General features: G+C 49.4%; 1 protein-coding gene across 2 annotated transcripts in view; it reads left to right on the forward strand.

Annotated features, from left to right (window-relative positions):
- ITGB3 (integrin subunit beta 3) overlaps positions 1-24,730 on the forward strand; it is a 52,670-nt gene that overhangs the window by 16,134 nt on the left and 11,806 nt on the right. For both annotated transcript variants that reach the window (XM_004316608.4, XM_033847463.2), the window contains exons 3-12: positions 7,126-7,321; positions 9,071-9,323; positions 10,520-10,682; positions 11,322-11,483; positions 13,314-13,409; positions 14,041-14,130; positions 14,848-14,982; positions 16,468-16,897; positions 22,245-22,467; positions 23,395-23,495. In XM_004316608.4, coding sequence (XP_004316656.2) covers positions 7,126-7,321; positions 9,071-9,323; positions 10,520-10,682; positions 11,322-11,483; positions 13,314-13,409; positions 14,041-14,130; positions 14,848-14,982; positions 16,468-16,897; positions 22,245-22,467; positions 23,395-23,495 — 1,849 coding nt within the window. The remainder of the gene's footprint in view (positions 1-7,125; positions 7,322-9,070; positions 9,324-10,519; positions 10,683-11,321; positions 11,484-13,313; positions 13,410-14,040; positions 14,131-14,847; positions 14,983-16,467; positions 16,898-22,244; positions 22,468-23,394; positions 23,496-24,730) is intronic.

Below are 24,730 nucleotides of genomic sequence, written 5' to 3' on the forward strand. Positions count from 1 at the left end.
ATGGCTTTACATTTTCCCCTTTCTTTCTCCTCTTCCTCTCCTTCCTTCCTTCTCTTGGGAAGGTGTCAATGAAAGAAAGAGCTGGGTCAATTTGGTGAGGCTGGGAGGGTGACAGGAAAGGGTTAGCTGTGTCTAGGCAGAGGATTTGTTGTGTCTGGGGCCCTAGGGAATGAGTGTGTCTGAGGGAATGGCTGTGTTTGTGGCTGGGATGGGAATTTGGAGCTGGCAAGAGCTGGGGGGTGAGTGTGGCTGGAGAAGGTCCAGTGATCACAGAGTCTGGGGCTGAGTCATGGGCCTGGTCCCCGGCAGGTGGTTACCTGAGCTCCTGACCTGGCTGCGTGTCAGCCACCTGAGGTGCCCTCTCCGTCCCTGCCCTCTGCAGCTCCGTGACTGCTCTAACTCAGGCCCTCATTCTCTCTGCTTCTTTTCCCAATCTGCTGAGTTTCCTAAAAAGGCAACCTCCCTGGAAGGCTTGTGGGGGGTGGGAGCCGAGAGGCTGTGTTTATCCCTCAACGAGAGGACAGCCAGAACGACAGAGGCCAGCCCAGCACACTGCTTTGGCCTCTGAGCAGTTCAGCACGAGAACTGCTTCCAGAGGCAGCTGCCCAACATCTGGGCCACATTGACTTCATTTAGCAAATGAGATATTCCCTGGGGCTGGGAGTTGGGGGTGGGGCTGGGTTGAGTGAGCCCTTCCCCTCCACCCCCGCAGGTTCTCCACCCCTCTGGGCTGAACTGGCTGCTCAAGTGTGATGTGGCCTCCTCCCTTCTCATTTGCCGTATGCTCCTTCCCTTGGTCACCATCGTGATATTATTAAGCTTCTTTTATGAGGAAGTTGGAATTCTGCAGCTGAATCCTCGAAGAAGGGAGAGCTGGATGGGGAGGGCGCCTCATTGGATTGGATGGCCTGTAGCTGGCTGGAGCAGAGGGGTAGCCAGGGCAGAAGCCCTAGTATCACTCAAAAGATGCTCCCCTCTCTTCAACCCAAAGCAAGACAAAATGGAGAAACTGTGGTTCAGAGGAGTCTGGGATTCTTGGAATGTCTGTCACCTGTCTTGATCTGCATAGGAACAAGCCAGGTAACTGGCCTGCTGAGGCCATGCTGAGGCCTGACCAGACAAAGCCCTTAGGTCATGTGACCAGAATTTGGAGATATATGTAGAATATTTATTGATGGCCGTGGTGAATTTTTTCCCATGGGGCATACCAAGGTGGGAGGAAGGAAGAAGGAGGGTGGGAAAGGTACCAGGTAGGATCAAAATATAATGTAGGACTAGCCTAGGGATGGGGGATGGAGTCAGAGAGAAGACGGGTGTATCCAGGACCAAAGAAAACTAATGAGAGGAGATAGATGGTCCAATAAGATATTTTCTAGGAGGATGGAATTTAAAAAGGAAAGTGATTTTTTTGTTTTTGGTTTTTTTGAGTGATAAAGTCAGATTTATTGCTCTGGATTGAATCAGTGGACAGGACCTAGGGAGGGGGAGGGGGACACAGGAAGTTAGTCAAGCATCCTCCTGGCCTTTGGTGAGTTCTCAGCACCCTGGGGAAGCGGGAGGGCCAAGGGCTTGGTGAATGACTACAGTTATCTAAGAGGGGAGGAAGGGTAGCAGAGGAGACCAGTGTGGGTTAACATTTGTCAACCAGGGAGAAATGGGAGGTGGGAATCCCGACTGTAACTTGAACAGGACTGCTGTTTTTTTCCTGAGGGCTTCCCCTGCACTGACCAAGTTTAACTGCTGAAAGTGTCTTGGCTGTTGATTTTAGAAACCAAAAGTGAACCATCTGGGCCACTTTGCATGTGATTTGTTGAATAATCAATCCTGGAGAGCCCTCTGCTCCTGCCTCTCTTACCTTGGCTGTTACAGGCAGAGTTGGCAGTGCCTGGAAAAACAACTGGTTGGGCTCAGCTTTCCCTGGTCCTGGAGGACAGCAGCTCTGGGTGTGGATAGCAAGCCCTTGGCTGGGTAATAGGAAAACATAGCCAATGTGGATGAGTGCAGAGTTTTGGGCTCATCTGCATAGGGTGTGTTCTTGGGGGACTGGATACTGATACGGGTTGGGGTGGTGTGCTGTCTCTGGACTGTGAATCTAGCAGAGAGGCTGGCTTCACAGAGAGGTTCAGCTTGTGGTCTTGGCCTTGGTGGCATCATGTTGGAATCTAGAACCTTCCAAGTTTGCCTGCTGGTAAGAATCACCTAGGGTGCTTGTTAAAGATAAGGGTTTCCAGGATGGACCCTGAACCTGTTGCATCAGAATGGGTTGTTACAATAGCAAGTTTGGCAAATATTGCTAATTGAAGGGGCTGATCATTGGGGTCATGATGGGTGGAGCTGGAGTTAAGGTTGCCAGATAAAATACAGGACACCCCAGTTAAATTTGAATCAAACAACAAATACTTTTAGTATAAGTATGTCCCAAATACTTTTAGTATAAGTGTATCCCAAATATTTACCAAATTTGGCAACCCTAATGTGGAGAGAAATACTAGGAATTCTTCTGTAGTCGTGAGTGCACGTCAGAAGGTAGACCTGCTCACACTCAGCCTGACATCCATGGATAAAACAAGAAGAAAGGGTTTGGATCCCACAAAGAAGAAGACTCTAATAGAACTTACTTCTCATTTTTCTTCTCTGCCTTTTCGGTGGGGGGAGGTTTAGGCCACTGTTTAATTCCTTTTTAGTCACTAATATACTTTCATTCTCACTTCTCTGCTGCTTTTTCTTTCTTCCTATTTTTTTTCTTAATCTGGAGGGCAAACTCTCATCTTGAGTGTTTTGCCCCCATTTGTTATCATAAAAAAAGGCATAATATTAAAAGTGCTCCTCCCTCTGTAAACAGTGGGGTGTGAGTATCAATAACCATAAACTAAAATGCTTTCCTTTTCCTCTCCTTTCTGTCCCCTCCACACCTCTCTCTCTCTATGTTCAAGTGATTTCTTGTCCTTACCAGATGCCAAGAGAACAATGTTCATTTTTTTGGATTGGAGGCATTTGTTAGCACTCTGGGGAAATAAAATGTACCGCGACCTATTGTTCCTTGTCCTCCAAGAAAGAGTATGCAATAATAGCAGTAGTTAGAATGGTAATAGTAGAAAAGAGTCGCCTATTTGAATGTTTGTTTATAGCAGATCAAAAGGATTGGAGTATATTTGACTTCCGCTGAGATTTTTATATTTTGAAAGCATTTCCCATTCACAGTTTTATCCCCTGTCCAACCCTGTGAAATAAGTAGAATAATGACAGTTATTCATGCTGTCCTCTCCCAGTTTCTAAAATGGGATTAATGGAGAATGGGACTAGGAGCTGAATTCCCGCCAGGAGAGGGCGGGAGTTCAGCTCACACTGCATGTGGGTTGGGACCTCCCACTACTGTGCTCTGGCTCTTCCCCTGGGTCTTGGTTATCTTTGCCCTTTTTGTGTAACATCTGGTTTCACTGGGAACTGGAACTTGAACACTCCTCCCCCCCTCCTTCCAGCTTTCTCTCCGAGTAACCTGGACACGTTCCTTTTACCTTCTCAGCCTGGGTGATTAAGAAAGGAATGTGGCCCAGATGTGTCGAGGTCAGTGCCTTGGTGTCCTTTCGGGACAGCAGGCTCTCAGGGCGAGCGTGGCTGAGGAGCAGGCCTGACCCCTGATGTCGGCGACCACAGAGGGAGGGAAGGAGACAGTTTTTGTTTCTTAGTGTTTAGATTTCTTCGGAAATTCATAACAAACCATAAGCACTGTCAGCAAGTCTTGGCACTTCAGACTTTCTTCTAATAAACACTGCCACGTTAGGAAGTGGGGGTCAGGAAACCCCCGCCAAGATATTCTCTCCCTTCACCGATGCAGCCTGAAGATACATGATGGCCTTGCTGTTCTCATTGTTTCCTGGTCTCCCCCTTCCCTCTCTCTCCTTCAGCATCTGTCTTAGTCCTGGAAAGGATCAGCAACTCAGGGCATCTCGGTCCATCCAATCATTGCCTTTTTTGGAAGGTTTTCTCTCTGGGGTTTTGTGGGACCCTGGAATCAGAGATACAGTAGGGAGTTTTTTGAGCAAGAAAGAGACTGCTTCCTGAGAGAGAAGGGTTGGGAGAGATGGACAGAAGCAGCAAGAATTGGGGCACAAAAACGTTCAGTGTTCGTGAGTTCTCCCTTCTGCCATTCTGTCCCTGGCAGAGGGACCTGGCTGGGTGAGGGGAGGGCATCTTCATCTCTCTGAGGAGCTCTGATGTCCTGTTGGGATCTTCTGAACCAGGAAGATTAAGTCTCATGTACCATTTCCCATTGCTGATGCCGTTTCTCTACCTCAGACCCGTGAAGAGGAAGAAGGAAGCTGCTGGCTTCCGGAAGCTCTTTCCACATTTTGCCCGGGCTAGGGCAGTCCTCATGCCATTTGTGTCCGTTCAGGCTGCTGTAGCAAAAATACCACAGGCAGGCTGGCTAAACAACAAACATTTATTTCTTACAGTTCTGGAGGCTAGAAAGTTCAAGATCAAAGTAGCAGCAAATTCAGTGTCATCGATGGCCGTCTCCTCACCGTGTCCTCCCATGGTGGAAGGGGCCAGGGAGATGTCTGGGGCCTTCTTTTAAAATAAGGGCACAATCCCATTCGTGAGGACTCCACCTCATGACCTGTCACCTCCCAAGACCCCACCTCCTAATACCACCACCTTGGAGATTAGGGTTTAATATATGAATTCTGGGGGGACACACATTCAGTCTGTAGTACTGTTGGTGTTGTTCATGGTCCCATCCACGTGGGGAAGCCTTTCCGCCTATCAGAGGAGGGCTGGGCAGGAGTGGGAGAGGGGCGTCGAGCATCAGGAGGGGTTTAAGCTACAGAGTCCTGAGTTTCTGAGTATGGATGTCTCCTTGTGGCCCAGTCCCTCTCCTGGAAACATGGCTGCCAGTCACCTGAGGGGCTGAGGAGGCAGAATGTTATCTATCCTTCCCACACCTCCCGTATCCCCATCTTGCATCCTGTTCCCTACCTGGTGCATTCTCAGGTGTGGCTCTTCCCGGGACTGTTTCTTCTACATTCCTGCTTCTCTGCCTTGATTCCCGCTCTACACAGAATGCAATACAACGTACCGTTTTATGAGGATAATTACAGTCAGACAATCCAGTCAGCATCTCACTTCTGCCACTTCTTAGCTCTGTAGCTTTGGGCAAAATACTTAATTTCTCCAAACCTTCGATTTCTTACTTGTAAGATTGGGTTCCTCATTTGTGAAACCTCCAAGCCTCAGGTTTGTAATTTGTAAAATAATAATAATTCCAGCATTCCAGAACCGTGATCAGGAGGATTGCAATAATCCATGTAAAGTGCTTCTTCTGGTACCTGACATGCAGTGAGTACTCCATAAATGTTAACACTAGCTGTTCTGGGATGTTGGTGTGGCTTATTCAGCTGACTTCTGGAAGTGGTTGTGAGAGGGGGTGGGTAGGGATGTGTGGGATTGTGGGGTTGAAGGCCTGGATATTTCGAAATAGGTCCAAGGAGGGGTTTTCTAGCTTTGCAGGCAGTTCCCCCAGCCTGGCAAGCAGCCCTTATGGGCTTGCGCCCACACGGTGCTGGCTAAGTTTGCTGAATGTCAGAGCAGGAAGGGACTGAGAACACCATGTCATCTAACCCCTTTAACAGGGGTGAACAGGCGAGGGAACTGAGGCTCAGTGGAGTGAAATGACTTATCTGAGGTCACAGGCTGGTTAGTGGCAGACCTAGGATTGAACCCATTTCCTGATTTCTAGCGTTCATTCCAATGCAGCATGTCCCCCGTTCAATACTCAGGTGGAAACACACACCGAGCCCCAGAGGGCTGTGGGATACACACCGGGGTGTTTGGAAGGGCACTCAGTCTGCCATTTGGCCAGGGTGAGGGAGGAAGCTGAAAGTGATAGGACAGGCTCTGATCAGTGGCTTGACATCATGGGATTTGCCTAAGCTTGTGAAGTTTATTCAAAATTAATTTATCCAGGAACTATTTATAGAACATCTTACAATAATAGCTAAGATTTATTGAGCATTTACACTATCGCAGGCACCGTGCTATGTGTTTTACGCACACTGTCTTTTATGGTCTTGCAGAACATCCCTGTGAAGCTGGGGCTATTATTATTTTCATGTTATAGGTGAGGAAACGAAGCCTGGAGAGTTTAGGTGACTCGCCCTAGTAACCAGCTAGTAAGAGGCAATGCTGAGATATAGTCTCAGCCAATCTGTGCTCTTAGCGCCTACTCTCTGCTGCTTCCCCATATCCTCCCCCCCTCACTTAGTTGTCAGTCTCGTGTTGTGTGCTGGGAATAGAGGGGAAATGAGACACACATAGTCCCTGCCCTCGTGGATCTCACACCCCAGCCAGTGTTTTAACACAGTGCCTTCCAAACTGTTTTGACCCTCACCTACAGAAAGACATACATTGTTATCATTATTTATTATACATATTATACCCTACTCCCCAACATATAAACCTTTCCCGGGACTTCCGTGGTGGTCCAGTGGGTAAGACTCCACGCTCCCAACGCAGGGGGCCCGGGGTTTGATCCATGGTGGGGGAACTAGATCCCGCATGTTGCAACTAAGAAGCCCGCCTGCCACAATGAAGATCCCTTGTGCCGCAACTAAGACCTGGCACAGCCAAAATAAATGAATAAAATAAAAACTAAATATTAAAAAAAAGAAGCTTAAAAAAGATTTAAACTTAAAAACTTAAAAAATAAATAAACCTTTCCCAAAACAATATTTACTTTTACCACTTACACACTTTGATACTTTCTATTCTATTATGTTGCATTTTAATAAATTGGTGGTTGAGACCTACTACATTGATTTTTGAGACCCACAGGTGGGCTGCATTTTACAGTTTGAAAAACACTGGTCCAACAGGCCTCTCATTGTACTGTTCCTCTTCCTACCTACCCATCCATGAGCAGGCACTCACCCAACCTTTCTGATGCCTCAGTCTCCCCCTTCTGTACAACAGGCCTAGGGGCTATCTTAGGAAGGACCACACGAGTTCATTTATGTTGGTTTAGCTCCAAAGTGCTGGGTAAGCTCTAGGCTGCTGGGATGTGGCAGAGCCTGCAGGAAGCAGAGAACCGCCGTAGCTCTGATCACAGGGCTTCCTCTCGTCTTACAGGCTCTGCCTCCGGGCTCGCCCCGCTGTAACCTGAAGGAGAATCTGCTGAAGGATGACTGCGCCCTGGAGTCCATCGAGTTCCCCATCAGCGAGGCCAGAATCCTGGAGGCCAGGCCCCTCAGTGACAAGGGCTCTGGAGACAGCTCCCAGATCACTCAAGTCAGTCCCCAGAGGATTGCACTCCGGCTACGGCCAGGTGGGGATCCTGCAGAAGTAGCTCACGGTGGAATTGGGGTGGGAAGAGAAGGATGTGGAGGGAAGTGTGGGCAGGAGAATGGAAGAAAGTGGAAGGTTTGGGGACTTGAAGTCAGAAGATCTGAGTTTGAATCTTGACTCTTCCATATATTAGCTATTTGACTTTGGGCAAGTTACTTAACCCTTCTAACTTAGTAGGTACACAAAAAATGTTTGTTTCTTCTTTCCCCCAATGCCTGTTTTACCCAGCATATAGCTTTCTATTGAGGCTCAAGTGAGTCTAAGATGAGAAAGCAAATTGTAAGCTCGTTTTCCATGTAAGATTGGGGCAGGGCATGCATGGGGGCACAGAAAATAGGGCCGGAGACCTTCAGAGGGGGGACGGATTAGGCTAAGAGACAGGCTTTTTTAAAAAAAATTATTTTTGGCTCCGTTGGGTCTTTGTGCTGCATGCGGGCTTTCTCTAGTTGCAGCGAGTGGGGGCTACTCTTTGTTGCAGTGCGCGGGCTTCTCATTGCGGTGGCTTTTCTTGTTGCAGAGCATGGGCTCTCAGCATGCGGGCTTCAGTAGTTGTGGCACGTGGACTCAGTAGTTGTGGCTTGCCAGTTCTAGAGCGCAGGCTCAGTAGTTGTGGCTCACGGGCTTAGTTGCTCCGTGGCATGTGGGATCTGCCCGGACCAGGTATTGAATCCGTGTCCCCTGCGTTGACAGGTGGACTTTTAACCTCTGCGCCACCAGGGAAGTCCAGAGACAGGCGTTTCTGAAGCACTCATTTTGACTTTTCAATTAAGTCAAGAATTTAAGAAAGTACCTTCTACGTGCAAGGTGTATATTGGTTACTATGGGATTCAGAGAAGGGTGGGACATAGTTCCTACCTTTTACAGAGTCTGAAGTGTAATAACTGCCAACACTTCTGTGACTCAGGGTGGTAGACCCTTGGGACCCAGAGGACGAGACAGATGAGGATTTAGAGAGGGTGGAGACTTTTAGAATGGAAAAGAAGAGGTTAAGGGCTTCCCTGGTGGTGCAGTGGTTGAGAGCCCGCCTGCCGATGCAGGGGACATGGGTTCGTGCCCTGGTCCAGGAAGATCCCACATGCTGCGGAGCGGCTGGGCCCGTGAGCCATGGCCGCTGAGCCTGCGCGTCCGGAGCCTGTGCTCCACAACGGGAGAGGCCACAGCAGTGAGAGGCCCGCGTACAGCAAAAAAAAAGAGGTTAAAAGTAGGAGGGTCGGCTTCCCTGGTGGCGCAGTGGTTGAGAGTCTGCCTGCCGATGCGGGGGACACGGGTTCGTGCCCCGGTCCGGGAGGATCCCACGTGCCGCGGAGCGGCTGGGCCCGTGAGCCGTGGCCGCTGAGCCTGCGCGTCCGGAGCCTGTGCTCCGCAACGGGAGAGGCCACAGCAGTAAGAGGCCCGCGTACCGCAAAAAAAAAAAAAAAAAAAAAAAGTAGGAGGGTCAAGAGATTGGAAGAGGAATAGAATTGCAAGGGGAGAGGAAAAGGGACCAGGGCTTTCAAGTTTGGTTTGATTAAAAAGTTACTTCAGGGAATTCCCTGGAGGTCCAGTGGTTAAGACTTGGCGCTTTCACTGCCAGGTCCGGGGTTCAATCCCTGGTCGAGGAACTAAGATCCCACAAGACGAGTGGTGCGGGGAAAAAAAAAACAAAAGTTACTTCATCCCAGCTGTGTCCAACTCTACTTAAGTCTTAGAGGGAGAAGAGGAGAAGAATTAACGTTCTTCTGCCTTGCAGATGATTCGAAGAATTTCTCCGTCCAAGTTCGGCAGGTGGAGGATTACCCTGTGGACATCTACTACTTAATGGACCTGTCTTATTCCATGAAGGATGATCTGTGGAGCATCCAGAACCTGGGCACCAAGCTGGCCTCCCAGATGCGTAAGCTCACCAGTAACCTGCGGATTGGCTTCGGGGCCTTCGTGGACAAGCCTGTTTCACCATACATGTACATCTCCCCACCAGAGGCCCTCAGAAACCCCTGCTATGAGTAAGTCTCTCTTCTAGAAGCCAGGGCAGCATCTCTCCCCGTTGCCCCAGACAAATCCAAGTCCTGCTTCCTCTTTCTAGTCTAGGGTAGCTTTGTTGGCTGCCTTCTGGCCAAATCATATCTCCTCTCTACCATGGTCTCCCTGTCCGGCAAGTGGGCCAACCCATTGATCTGGAGTGTTGTATTAATAGAGTCCAAGACTGTTTGGAGACCTAGAAAGGAAATCCATCAGCTTCTTGGTCTAGGCCACGAATAAATAGTATAAGTGGATAGAGGAGTTATGATTTCAGAATGATTGATTCCATTGCTATTGTCCTCGTTATCCAGGATATGAGTCCTGCAGGGTTGAAATGCAAGATATTAAGTCCTAGAGGCATAGGAAAGAGTGGAAATGATATTTGTTGAACCCTCTAAGAGCATAAGTTGATGTGTCCCTCTGTTGAGAGTTGGACTTACAACTGAATGGCTTATTTATTTGTTGGAGACTATGCAAATCCATGGATTATAATTTAAAGTGATGGTTACCGAGCCTGACGAGGTATGAATTTACTTTTTAGACTCGAGAGTTATATGATGTGCCTTCTTAACCTTCTGTCTGGATTGTAAGGTTCCCCAGAAATTGTGTCAGCCATCAGTTAAACAAACCATTGGACTGGGGACAGAAATGCTCCTGTTCGGCACAGATCTATCAATCTATTGATAGTTCAGGGACATTAAGTTATTGATGAACTTTTGCTTTGTTGTTGTGTTAATGTTACTTTAGAGAAGTGTTAAATATAAAGTGATAGCAACCACAACTAGAGCCTCACTCTGATCTAAAAGCTTTACATCTATTAACTCATTTAAGCCTCACAACTCTTATGAGATATGTGTTATCATGTCCCCATTTCTTTATAGGTTAGGTATAGAGAAGCTTGCCTAGGGTTCCATGACTAGTAAGTCAGGGAGCTGGGATTTGAACCCAGGTAGTCTGGTTCCACAGTTCACTCCCTTATCCTCTGATCTAGCTGGAGATTAGGTCAATGTGATGCCTAGGTAATTTGAAGGGTTTGGAGTCTAACCTGTCTGGGTAATGGTAGTTGTATAGAACTCGCCTGGGCATTCCACTGTCTATATCTGTCCCCCTCTTTTCCCTCCCACTCCCCATGCAGCCTTTTCCATCAGATGTCTGCTTAAATCATTCCTTCCCTCCCCAGTATGAAGACCACCTGTTTGCCCATGTTTGGCTACAAACACGTGCTGACGCTAACTGACCAGGTGACCCGTTTCAATGAGGAGGTGAAGAAGCAGAGTGTGTCACGAAACCGAGATGCCCCAGAGGGTGGCTTTGACGCCATCATGCAGGCTACCGTCTGTGATGTAGGTTTGGAGGGCATGGAGTGCCAGGTGTGGGTGGTGCAGATCAAAACGGGGAGGGAAGTGGCTCAACTGTGGGGATTTCTATGTGAACTACGAGATAGGAACTAGGCAGAGCTTTGTACCATTTGTACAATTTGAGCAACAGGTTGCTCCCGATCAGCAGCCTCTGCTTGTATCCGCTCCCTGGCCAGAGCTGATACTTTTGGGAACCTCAGTGGTCCCAGATGTTTTCTGGGGAGAGGATCTTCTCTGGAAGTGTATCAGAGTCAAGGCTGGGTTCACCTAACCTCAGCAAAGTGGGCAGATGTCCAGATGGGATTTCTTCTAGCCCAACCCAGCTCTGCAGATGCAGATGGGTTTCTAGATGGGCCATGTGATTATCATTGAAGAAGTTCTCTTTGGAGTTGAAGTAGGTGTCTTTCAGCTGCTTGAAGGAATGAGCCCTGAGACTGTTTTCTTAAGAGAACAGAAACCCCTGAGTTGGAAAACCCCAGCTTATGTTCCAAGGACTAGGACTGAGGCCCTTCTCCAAGACAACTTGTCTAGCCCTTCAGATGGGGAGCTCCTTGGGTCTTTGTTTTGTACCAGTGACATGGCTAAAGTCGCTGTCTCTCTTTTGCCTTTTCTCTTTTTTAACAGGAGAAGATTGGCTGGAGGAATGATGCCTCCCACTTGCTGGTGTTTACCACTGATGCCAAGACCCATATAGCGCTGGATGGAAGGCTGGCAGGCATCGTCCAGCCCAACGATGGGCAGTGTCATGTGGGCAGTGACAACCATTATGCTGCCTCCACTACCATGGTGAGATTCTCGGTACCACCTATGGTTCCTATTCACTATAGCCAGGACTGCCCTAACCCAGGCAGTCTTTGTGTGAATATGAAAATGGCAGCCCTTCCTCTGGGCAAGGCGCAGGGCTCTTTTCAGCCCACCCTCACCTCTCCCACCTACTGGACACCCTCATCCAGGGTACCACCTGTACAGCCACTAGAGATGGTCCTGACTGTGGTCGGTGTTACCACTGCCTCCAGCACCAGCAGCATCATCATGGCATCCAGAGTGGACCCAGAGGACTTCTGCAGGTCCAGCTGGAAAGCAGGCCATCCTGTCGACTGTGCATGGATTAGCCCCTCTTGGAATATCATGCTCACTTGTGGTTATTGGAAGAAGACAGAGGAAAAAGAGACAAAGATCCTCAAAAGCATAGAAAGCCAGTCCTGTGAGGAAACGTTAAAGGGCTCAGAGTCCTTTAGCTGGAATAAAAGAAGGCTAAAGGATGCTTTAGCTGATCCATGAGAAGACTTTTTTTTTAATTTATTTTTTATTGAGGTAACATTGGTGTATAACATTATATAAGTCTCATGGGTACAACATTATATTTCTACTTTGGTGTACGCTACAGCGTGCTCACCACCAAAAATTTAGTTTCCATCTGTCACCATACAGTTGATCCCCTTTACCTATTTCTCCCTCCCCACAGCCCCTTCCCCTCTGGTAATCACTGCTCTATATGAGAAGACTTCTTATAAGTTGTTTTCTGTATAAGTTGTTTTCATCTAACCGTGGAAGGTTAAATAAGAGGAGAGGAGTTTACATTGAAACAGGAGGAATTGCAGTAAGCCATAAAGAGAACGTAGAGCCCTGCAGAATGCTGCCACCCTGAGTATCTAGAGGTGTGAACTCTTCATTTCTTAAAGACAGTGTAGCAACTACCTCATCTAGGTGGCTTAAAGGTACAGCTGTGAAAAGGAACCTGAGTTGCATGATCTCATGAGCTCCCTGAAAGGTCTAGGATTCCAGGGACATGTTCATAATTTACCAGCACCCTCATTTTGGCTTGAATTCTTTGGTGTCAGCCATATACAGGTTGAGCACTACCAGGCAATGGGTGAGTCTGTAATGATTGACACCTAGTCTATGCAGGGCCTTACCAGGGGCCAAGATAATAAGACTATATAAGGTCTCACCCTTAGGGAGATTTTGGTTTAGTTGAGGAGATGTGGTACCAATAAGAGAAGATGCATGATTACAGCTAACTGGATAGAATAGTTGATGAGCATTTTAGGTGTTCAAAAGAGGAAAGCTCGTCATGAACTGGGATGATCAGGGAAGGCCTCCTGGAGAAGGTGGGACCTGAGCTGGGTCCTAAGGAAGGAGGAGCATTACCAAAAAGAAGGCCACTCGAGGTGGGAGAAAGACAGTGGACCAGCTCGGTGGTAAGTAGAAGGGGGAGAGAGGTGAATGATTGGAAAGGAAGGTTGAGACCACATGGTGAAGGATTGCAAGCAACAACCCAAGGCATTTGTCAGTAGCTGCAAAATGGGAGGAAGCTTGAAAACAACGAGGTCTGGCAGTACCTGACCCGTGGAAGCTGCTCCTTGGTACGAATGCATTGAATTTGAGTAGGAAGACAGAGGTGCTTAGTTTTGGCACTACCAGCCTGTACCTCTTTATCTATCCTTAGAGTTCACAACTGGGTTTGTGTTTGCCTCACATTGTCATGGGGTGAAAAGGTTTAAATCCCACCACTGTCAGGGCCATGGCCCAAACCACCCAAGCCCTAAGGCTTAGAATTCATGGATGTATGTGAATAGACTTCTTAACTAACCATCACATCCTCTCTTTTCATAGGATTATCCCTCCCTGGGGCTGATGACCGAGAAGCTGTCCCAGAAAAACATCAATTTGATCTTTGCAGTGACTGAAAATGTAGTCAATCTCTACCAGGTGACTATGCCTTTGGGGCTTCCTGGAGTGGGAGTGGGGCCTGTGATGGGTGGACTTGTCTCAGGGAACCAGCCCACACCAACTTTGGCCATGGTCCCTAACTGGGAAAGACCCAGGAGCTAATGATTCCTCTCGACGGTCTCTCTCCTCCAACTTTGAACCTAGCAGGATAGGTGTGTTGATGTTTGCAGTGGTGGAGGGGAGTAATTCAGTGGGGAGAGGGGTGTGAGAGGTTCTCTATAATTTTGCTCAGTGCTGAAAAACTGCTAGATATATTCCTGGCAGTGACAAGTAAAATATCCCATCCTGGGCTTCCCTGGTGGTGCAGTGGTTGAGAGTCCGCCTGCCGATGCAGGGGACGCGGGTTCATGCCCCGGTCCGGGAGGATCCCACATGCCGCAGAGCGGCTGGGCCCGTGAGCCATGGCCGCTGGGCCTGCGCATCCGGGGCCTGTGCTCCGCAGCGGGAGAGGCCGCAGCAGTGAGAGGCCCGCGTACCGCAAAAAAAAAAAAAAAAAAATCCCATCCTTCCCTCAAGTTTCATTTCAAGACCCTCAGTCTGATTTGGGGAGGGCTTTTGGAGACCACCAGCTTCATCAGTCATGCCCGGACATCTCTGTCTTCCTTTCTAGAACTATAGTGAGCTCATCCCAGGGACCACAGTGGGGGTCCTGTCTACTGATTCCAGCAATGTCCTCCAGCTCATTGTTGATGCTTACGGGGTAAGTGTCTTACACTGGGAATGGGCCTGCTAAGAGTCCACTTCACTTGGCATTACCCAGGAGGGCTCAGATTTGGAAGTCCTGGCTGCAAGTCCACCATGCAGCTTTCACCGCCTTCCTCTTCTTCTTCCAGAGGCCAGGAAGTGATAGCCAGCACTGGGAGGACTGCAGCCTTCTGAGATAGAAACGGCTCAGAAAGGAACGCCCAGGAGGCTTAGGAACAATGGGGGAAGAGCTTAGAGAAGGTGGAAGAGAGAGGATGGGGATGGTGATGAGGACGAGCAGGGCCCTGAAATTGAGGGGGGTGGGTGCAGAGTGATGGAGATCTGGGCTCCAACAATAGAGCAGAGAGGGAGCTGAACCATGGGGAATGTGAGGTTGATGAAAGATCAGGTAGAAAGTGCTACTAGCCAAGGTGACCAGTATTAGCACTCCCTTCTCACACGTCCGTGAGTCCTGCAGGAGGGCGTAGCTAGTTTAGATTTTACCCAGACTCACCTAGAAGCAAGTGGAGAAAGAGAGAGAGCAGGTCTTGGGCTGGAAATATAGCAGGAAACAGGCTCCTAGGGATGCTCTGGCAGCTTGCAGGTGGACCTCAGCATCTGGCACTGCAGGTGAGTCCAGGACCATCTGGGAGGTTTTGCTTGGGATGTAATTGGCTCCTACTCATTTCCTCTCAGCCCATTTCCTTATCTTCTCTTGCCCTTTTCTGCTCAGAAAATCCGCTCTAAAGTAGAGCTGGAAGTGCGTGACCTCCCTGAGGAGTTGTCCTTATCCTTCAACGCCACCTGTCTCAACAACGAGGTCATCCCAGGCCTTAAGTCTTGTGTCGGACTCAAGATTGGAGACACGGTGAGGTGGGCTGGGCAGGGGCTGAGGCTGCAGCTCTGACTTTAGCCTGTGCCCCAGAGCGTCTGTGGGCACCCACCCCTTCCTTCCCTGTACCTTCTTTCTGAACGTCCTTACAAGATAGATGTAATGGAGCTGCCAGCCTTTTCCTCTGAGGCTTCTGTTGCCTAAACCTTCTCTATCCGTTAAGTAACTTCACCATCAGGATTTTTAAAAACTTGCATTTAGGTTACCTCTGTTTATGCACAATTGATTGCAAATGAAAATATTTCTACCTTCAGCCCCTAACTGGTCTCCAGCCTCCCCTAAGGTATGCCTTTCTTTGCTTCACAAGGTAAAACAGCAGTGTCATCTATAAATATTTATTGACCACCGACTTTGTGCCAGGCATTGTTCCAGCTGCTGAAGATTTGGCAGCAAACAGAATAGGCAAAAATAGCCACCCTTGGGCTTCCCTGGTGGCGCAGTGGTTGAGAGTCCGCCTGCCGATGCAGGGGACATGGGTTCGTGCCCTGGTCTGGGAAGATCCCACATGCCGCAGAGCGGCTAGGCACGTGAGCCATGGCCGCTGAGCCTGAGCGTCCGGAGCCTGTGCTCCGCAACGAGAGAGGCCACAACAGTCAGAGGCCCGCGTACCAAAAAAAAAAAAAAAAAAAAAAATAGCCACCCTCGAAATTAACACAACATTTTAAATCAATTATACCCCAATAAAAATTAAAAGGAAAAAAAAATAAACACATACACACACAAAATACCCACCCTCCTGGAACGTCAGAATGCAAATGTTCATTTTGCCTCTCCAGTCCGTCTATAGTTTTCCCTCCTTAGTGGCTGGTTCTTCTCTGCTTCTGCCTTAGGGGAGAGGGGTTGGTGAAAGGGGTGGAAAAAAAGAGGGGATATCTATAGCTATATCATCTATATCTACATCATCTCTGTCTATATATCTGTTTCCATCCATCCATCTCTCTATCTTCTAGGCACATGTGCACACACCCTATGTAAAAAATATTGGCCTGAAACATGTTTGATTGCATAAGTGATGAAATGTTTTGTGGAAATTGCACAGTAGACTCTGAGCCTGTGGTTGGCCACTGTGTGGTGTGAAATAGTGCTTTGTATATCCTGATGATATTACGTAATCAGTCCCGCTAGCTTATTTGGCCACGGCAGAGCGTTTGTAAGATCAAAGGTTCTTTTCTGCTTGAGCTGGTTTATTTTCACGTATGGAATTTTAGAAAAAAGCTATCTGTGATTGTAAACCATGTCTACACCCAGCCAGATATGTCCCAACTGCACAACTATCCCCAGGCTCTTGCTTTGGCTTTGCAGACCGTGGTGGTGGGAAGGCTGAGGAACTCCAGCTTGCTGGGGGACAGGACGCCCAGTTTGGGTATTCCCGGGCAGGGCAGGGAACAGCTTCTTTCCCTCCAGGGCTGGAGTGTCAACAGGGTCCACCTGTGTCTGAATGCGATCTTACTTTCCATCCAGGTGAGCTTCAGCATTGAGGCCAAGGTGCGTGGCTGCCCCCAGGAGAAGGAGAAGTCCTTCACCATCAAGCCTGTGGGCTTCAAAGACAGCCTCACCGTCCAGGTCACCTTCGACTGTGACTGTGCCTGCCAGGCCCAGGCTGAGCCTCAGAGCCACCACTGCAACAACGGCAACGGGACCTTTGAGTGTGGGGTGTGCCGCTGCGGGCCTGGCTGGCTGGGGTCCCAGTGTGAGTGCTCAGAAGAGGACTACCGTCCCTCCCAGCAGGACGAGTGTAGCCCCCGGGAGGGCCAGCCCATCTGCAGCCAGCGGGGCGAGTGTCTCTGTGGCCAGTGCGTCTGCCATAGCAGTGACTTTGGCAAGATCACGGGCAAGTACTGCGAGTGTGATGACTTCTCCTGTGTCCGCTACAAGGGGGAGATGTGCTCAGGTGAGTAGAACTGCACACCCCTCCCGTCCTGGTACCCCCACACACTCACACGTCTGCAGCCTCTGGAAATGGATGCAGGCCAGGGCTTGAGGTGGGCACAGGAAGGCCCGGGGGCAGAGCGAGTAGATGGTGTGCCACTCCAATGGCAGGAAACAGAAATGAGTTTCTCGTTAATCCTCTCAGCTCCCTCTGCCCTTGCTCGAGGGGCACAAGGAAGAGAAATGAGCATCTGCTTCCTGGGGCTCCTCTCCTAGAAGAGGGTGGGAAGACGTGGGGAAACTTGAAAGTGAAGATAGTTTTTTTTCTTTTCCTTCATCTGCCCTTCTGCTAGTACTTTGTCACTGGTTCCTAATCTTTTCGAGGATATGGACCAACCCCTTTTTAAGTTTAAAAAAAATCACTGACTGATGGTAATTAAATTTTTAGTATATCTAGGTTTGGAAACTACATGATGTCAGAATAGGTAATGAAGTTAGTAACATTTATTTATTTTCAAACAATTATTTTACATGAATTTATTTTTTCATCGCAAAAGACGTGGAAAATGGTAGTGTATATGCAAGATATTGGAGCGCATTTAATGTGCCAGTATCCTTAGACAATGACTGGAAAATAGTGAGCTCTTATTAAATGTTGGTACTATTTTGTTATCACTATTGATATACTATTACTTTTTGTACTCTAGATCGCTGTTGTCCAATATGGTGGTTATTTAAATTTAAATTAATCAAGAGTAAAGTTTAAGTACATTTAAATCTAACTCAAATTCAATAAAAAAGAAAAAGTTTCATTCCTCTGTCACTCAGGAGCCACCTGTGGCTAGCGGCTGCCCTTTTGAACAGCACAGATGTTTATTGGATAGCACTGCCGTAGAGAGTCCCAGCCTGCAGATTGGGGGTTATGACTTTGAGTCCTTCTACCTGCAGGGTACTGCGTTTTGTCCTTCTCATTACAAAATTCAGTAAAATCTTGAGGCCCACTGGTAATCTGAAGCTGGTTTCACCTTGCCCCAAAGCCCACTCCTGGGGTACTTCGCCAGCTAGAAGAAGTCCAGCCAACGTTAATGTAGTCTTTATCTGCAGACACACTGACAACACTCCCAGAGGCAGTTGGGCAGTCTGAGTTGTTCCTGGGCACTGGGGATACATTTCTGCTGGGGTGTAGTGGACTGTGGCTTAATCCCTCTTGTGAGAGATAGATTGGAGATATGTGCAAATTGGTTGGGACTGCTTTGTGGGTGTCTTGTGTGGCCAATCAAAGAGAGATTATAATCGGCTTCTGGGGTGATCAAATCCATGACCCAGATTGGCTTCACTTGCATGGGGGTTCTAACCGGCTGAGCTAATTTACCCAGATGTTCACTTTAACGTCAGCCTTTCAGAAAGCCTGATGAGGAATGGAAATGTGTGTCGTGCTAAAGCCCAAGTAATACAAAAGCGGCTCCTATGTGTTATCTGCAACATTGTTTCCTTTACTCATTTTTTTAAATTAATTTGTATTGGAGTGTGGTTGCTTTACAGTGTAGTGTTAGCCTCCACTGCACAACAGAATGAATCAGCCGTACACATACAGAGATCCCCTCCCTTTCGGACTCCCTCCCACTTAGGTTACCACAGTGCATTAGGTAGAGCTCCCTGTGCTATACAGTTGTTTCCTTTACTCATGCCAGCAAAATTCGAGAGAGAGATTGGAGAAAAATGGTATCAGAGAGATTATGGGAAAGAGAGATCAGATACGCACAGACACACACACACAAACACACGGATCAATCTGAATTAGGGTGTGAGGCAGAAATTTCAGTTCCTTCTAATATTTAATAGTATTTACATCATATTCTAGTTTCCAAAGGGAATGGTTAAGTTTGACATGGGAGACCCATGAGGAGAAGTTTGGGGTTGAGGGGAAGAGCGTTACCCTAGGAGAGGCCTACGCATAGCCTACGGGGGCACCAGGGATGGAGGGAGGTCCTCTGCTCCTCTGTGGCCTGATTGTTCCTGGTCTGATTGAGGCATGTGGGAGGGACCCCGGCCAGAGTGTGTTTCCTTTGGCTGCCGGCCACACTGAAGCCACAAAACAAAGCTGCCGGGGTCAGCAGCGCTGGTTCCTGCCTCCCAGCAGTGCAAGAACAGCCCGTCCTCAGTGTGCTCCTGCCAGTTACACGAGGGAACCCCGGACAGCCGCTGCAGCTTCTCAGAGGCCTCCCTCTCCCTTCCTGCCAGGGTGTTGGGTGCCCGCTGGCCTCAGATCTGGACCCTGTGGTGCCATGATCATGTTCTCCGTTGACAAACAGTCAGGAACACATGCTCCCTGAGCACCTGCTCTGTGCCAGGCCCTCGGTCCATATGGGTGAACGGGGCTCATGCATGATTCCTGACCTGGCCAGGCTTATAGCCCAGCTCACCATTGTCCCTGCCCAGAGCTGCTGGCCTGGTCTGTTTTTTTTTTTCTTTTTTTCTTTTTTTTTGCGGTACGCGGGCCTCTCACTGTTGTGGCCTCTCCCGTTGCGGAGCACAGGCTCCGGACGCGCAGGCTCAGCGGCCATGGCTCACGGGCCCAGCCGCTCCACGGCATGTGGGATCCTCCCGGACCGGGGCACGAACCCGTGTCCCCTGCATCGGCAGGCGGACTCTCAACCACTGCGCCACCAGGGAAGCCCTGGTCTGTTCTTTGCTCAAGCAGGGGCTCATGAGGCAGGAGCACTATGCCTTGGCCATTGTTTCAACCCCTGGACGTCCCTGTCCTCTCCTCCCCACCGGAGGCATGGTCTTCGTGCTCGCACAGTTTCAGCACCCCTCAAACGTCAGGGCGTGCGTCCTTGTCGTCAAGGGACTCTTCCACCTGCCACATCCATGAACATAGATTGATCAGGCACCCACGTGAGCCAGGTTCTGTGCTGTGTGCCGTAGTGTTGTGGGATAAAGAGGCATGAAAAAGACGGTTTTGCTCTCCATTAACTTACCTAAGGAGAATTCACAGCAAGAGGCAGAACCTCCCTGATCCTGGAAGTGGGTGTTATAGGAGTCCTCCGGAGAGAGACTCACTGTGGACAGGGGAGGCCTGGGTGGCTTCATGGAGGAGGTGGGAAGTCAGAGGAAGGGCTGGCTCATAAAGGAGGGCGGTGGAGTGAGGCATCAGCCCAGAAGGTCAAGCTATATAGAGAGAGTGACTTCATTCCTTCTGACCTGGAACACCGGCCCCTCCCTTTCCTCCTCCCTCCCCCCCCCCCCACCCACCCACCCCAACACCCCCCCCCCCCGCCCCCCGCTCCCCGCTGCCTTCTTCCCTACCTCCCTCTTCTTTCTTACACTTTCTCTTCATTTCCCACCCTCCTCCCCGGACTTTCCTGTGAACCCGTTTCGCTGGAGGGATGCCAGTCCTGTGACATTACCACACTGTGGCTTCCTTTTAAGGGTTGACCCTGCCGGGGCCTTGGAGTCAGCCTAGTGGCACTGGCCTGCCACTTCCACTCCCAACCTCACTCCCTGGCTGGCCTGCACAAGTCTTCTCAAAGATCGCTTTGTTTAGCCTCACAAAGGAAACACTATGGGACAAGCGTTTCAGAGGAGACGGAGGCCTCTGAGTGCTGCCAGGCCTCTGTGATGTCTTTTCTGGGAGGTGTGGCCAGAAGCTGGGTGTAGTGGACACTGTGGGGTCCCTCTCTGCTGGCTGGCCCACCCATCCCCCAGCTGCTGGTAGGGCTACTGATAGTACCTCACAGCTGCCCCTCCTCTGGAGAATTGTATTCAGCTGACAGGGCCTGGATTGCTCTCAGAGCTTGGCTGATGACTGATGGACAGTGGGGTTACACAAAGCCAATCCCTTTGCCTCAAGGTTATCGTGGTACCGTTCACGTTCCTGAGCCCACCGTGGGATCAGGCTGCGGGGAGTCTCCAGATGAGACCGCATTCCTGCCGGCCTTTGCCTCCTGCCCTGTCCTGCGTCCCTCCTTCCCTTCTGCTTCCCCAGTAAGTCACTGGAACAAGAATCCTCACCACAAGCTATACTGCCAGGGAACCCAACCTCACAATGCAGTCTTCTTCTTTCTCCACCCTTCCGCCAGCCCGGTAGCTCTACTCTCTAGATGTCCCTGGCAGCTGGGGCAGGTGAGGTTGTATTTCCCTTCCTTCTTGGGAAGCAGACACACACACAGTGAAGGTGTGTCTGAGTCTTGAATGCCGGTGTGGTTCCTAGAGGATTATGCTGGTATCACTCATCCTGTAGTGGGTGATACCCATCCAGGGGGACCCATAGTGGCCAATGGACATTTATCAGACCCACCGGGGTCACCGGGGACAGGGCTGCCAGCTAGTTGCTATCTGAGCTTGGCTGTGTACCACCCTCTCCTCCACCATCTTGGGGCCCATCTGCTCACACAGTGGCATGGTTTTCAGACCAATTCAGGTTACTTCCCCCTTGCTCCCTGCCTTTCCTCTGATTAACAATCAGATTTCTATTGTTCACCCACTTCTTCCTGATTCAGAATCCTGCAGAATGAGTCACCTTTCTGTAGGGTTTAGAGCCAAGTTTACCAATATTCATTGGTAGATGAATATTAGGGGAATACAGTGTTGAGAGTTAATGCCTACATTTAAGCCATCCAACCCCCCACCCTAGTCTCTCTGTCCCGTTCCTATACTCATGTAGGAAAGTGAATAGGTCTTTCCTACTAGGGCTGACGGCTCTTTGCAATACTATGATAATACAACGCAGGGCACATGTTGGTGGAGGTTTGTGTGAATTTCCAGGAATTTAACTAGGATGTAAGCTCCATGATAGTAGGGACCTTGCCTGTCTTGTTCACTGCTGAGTCTCCAGTGCGCAGGTTGTGGTATGAGCTCAGTAAATATTTGTTGAATGGATGGATAAATAAACATTAATGGCATGCCTACTCTGTACCAGATGTTATGCTAATCACTATTGTTGGAAAAATGAATATGATATGTGCTCCCCCATCAGGGAGCTCACAATCCAGAAAGAGAAACAGATAAGCAAGCAAATGGGTTGAACATCAGGGTTGAAATAGAGGTCTTTATAAGTGCTGGGAGAGCACATGGGCAGACAGTTGCTTTGGCCTGGGGAGGTCAGGAAAAGTTACAGAGGGAAAGGAACATTTGGGTTGGGCTTTAAAGGGTGAGTAGGAGTTTGGTAGTGGTCACAGGATGAAAGGGCATCTAGGCAGAGGGAACAGCATGCAGAGAAGCATGAGGCTATGAGGACAGTGTAGAAGACGATTAACGGCTCAGTGTGGGGGTGAAAGTGTGGCAGTGTGAGGAGGGGTAAAGCCAGGATGCTGTCCTGGGGTGGGGCCTCACTGGCTGGTCTGCCCCTTTGGGCTGTGTGTTTTCAGGCCATGGCCAGTGCAGCTGTGGGGACTGCCTGTGTGACTCCGACTGGACCGGCTACTACTGCAACTGTACGACACGCACGGACACCTGCATGTCCAGCAATGGGCTGCTGTGCAGCGGGCGGGGCAAGTGTGAATGCGGCAGCTGCGTCTGCATCCAGCCGGGCTCCTACGGGGACACCTGTGAGAAGTGTCCCACCTGCCCTGATGCCTGCACCTTTAAGAAGTGAGTGAGTTGGAGAGAGTTGAGTGTCTGGGGGTCCCCCAGACTGTGCAGGTTCTCTCTTACTCACCAAAGCTTTAGGGAGAGGAGTCTGTTACAGCAAATGACTAGCATTCCTCTTTCCATTGAAAACTTGGGGAAAAACTGGAGGTAGAGCCAAGCGTGAAGGGGACAGAGTAGGACCAGATGGACTGCTGTTGGAGAAGCCTCTCTTTTAGGCTGGATCCTGAATCCCTGAGTTGGGAGGAAGGCTAAACCAGGTGACTCCTGGGGAGCGTTCCAGTGCTCGTGTTCTGATTCTGTGCGGGATGTGGGGCTGGGGTTACGGAGGACACTATGTGAAACAGGAGAAGTTCACCGCTGCAAATGTCCCTCATCTGGGCATCAGAGGAAGTCCCTGCTGGCCCAGGCCTGTGGCGCTGCTGTTTCTCTTACTACTTTAAGCAGAGCTGGATTCATGGGCGTGCAACCCGCACATTTGTACAGAACCCCGTGCTTGGAAGGGCTCTACACTTCGTTTAATGTTCTGCTGTCACTGTTTTGAAATTCCTACTAAGTTTTGAATGAGGAACCTGACATTTTCATTTTGCACCGGGCCCCCAAATTATGAGACCATTTCTGACTTTAAGGCTCCCAGAAGTGGCGTAGGGTTTGCCCTCCTGTCACAGTCTTGGATGGGACATAAAGAAGTTTAATGAAGTTACCGGGGGCCTCTGCCTACCTGGCCTTACCTATAGGTGAGGAGGGCACTCCCACCCCGAACTCCAGACGTGACTATCTGGGACCCCAGGATTGTCTTACAGATGTTTTTGTTTGTGTTTGTTTTCTGAGGTGGAACAGTTTTCCTGGTGTATGGCAGGCAGAGCCAGACTGAAACACACTGAAGTTTGTTCTTTCCCTGCCTTCATGCCTATGTCCTCTCTCCTTTAGGGAGTGTGTGGAGTGTAAGAAGTTTAACCGAGGAGCCCTATTCGAGGAGAATACCTGCAGCCGCTACTGCCGTGATGAGATTGAGCCTGTGAAGGAGCTTAGTAAGTTCGGCATGTCATACAGTTGCACACACCCACGTTCTAAATTTCTCCGATTTAATCCCATAACCTATCCAAGTCTCATCTGCAAAACGGAAGAGTAATTCCTACCTCAAAGGCATGTTGTGCAGGCCTGATGTACAGTAGGCACTTAAAAGCTGGCTTTCTTGAGAGTCCTCCTGCCTCTTTACTTATCTGTTCAGCAGTCCCTTCCCCTTCTGCTTCCCAGAGCCCACGGGCTCAGCAAAATCCTGCAAATACCCTTTAAAGTATGTCTAAATCAGGCAACCCTAACTGTACCACCCCAAGGAAAGGAAGATAATGTACCCCATTTTACAGATGAAGAAACTGAGGCACAGAGTGAGGAAGTGGTTACCCATGATAATCGTAGCTTAGTAGGCCAGTAATCATTTACTAAGTTTATCTAACTACGAGTGTTAAGCAATGCCCAGGCATACAGCTTTGCTGGTTTAGAGGGAAACCTTCGCCCTTACGGATTTGTAGCCAAAATCATTAGCCTGAAGCCCTTTTGGCTCTCCAGAGCCCCTCCTGGAGTAAGACAGATAGAAACATGATGGAGAGCAAAACTCTTGCCTGCAATTATTCTGGTTTGTATTTCATCTTGACTTAAAAGGAGATGATCTTTGCTGCTGTCACATACTTGACGTGGTTATCTGGGCCAGCTAGGCATTGGGTGGTGCCAGGAGATGGCAATCTCTCTGGAGATGGTGATCTCCCATGAAGGCAGGAAACACATTTTCAGTGAGAGCCACAGTAAGACACAGCTAGCCAGCCAGCTTCTGGGTGGGGTGTTATGGGAAAGACTTAGATCCCTGGACCCTTTGGCTAATATCAAAAGTGGGGCTGGAGTGAGGGTAGTGATTTGGGGATTGAGTTAAGCAACAGTTTTTCCTCTGGAGGAGACCAGGCTTCCTATGATTAGCTTAGATGGAACAGACTGCTGAGATAGGAGATTTTTTTTTTTTTTTTTTTTTTTTTTTGGTACGCTGGCCTCTCACTGTTGTGGCCTCTCCCGTTGCGGAGCACAGGCTCCGGACGCGCAGGCTCAGCGGCCATGGCTCACAGGCCCAGCCGCTCCGCGGCACGTGGGATCTTCCTGGACCGGGGCACGAACCCGCGTCCCCTGCATCGGCAGGCGGACTCTCAACCACTGCGCCACCAGGGAAGCCCAGAGATATTTTTATCATCTAGACCAGATGGATATTCCAAGTTAGTCG

This window comes from Tursiops truncatus, chromosome 20 (assembly GCF_011762595.2).
Source record: "Tursiops truncatus isolate mTurTru1 chromosome 20, mTurTru1.mat.Y, whole genome shotgun sequence".
In the NCBI taxonomy this organism is placed as follows: Eukaryota; Metazoa; Chordata; class Mammalia; order Artiodactyla; family Delphinidae; genus Tursiops; species Tursiops truncatus.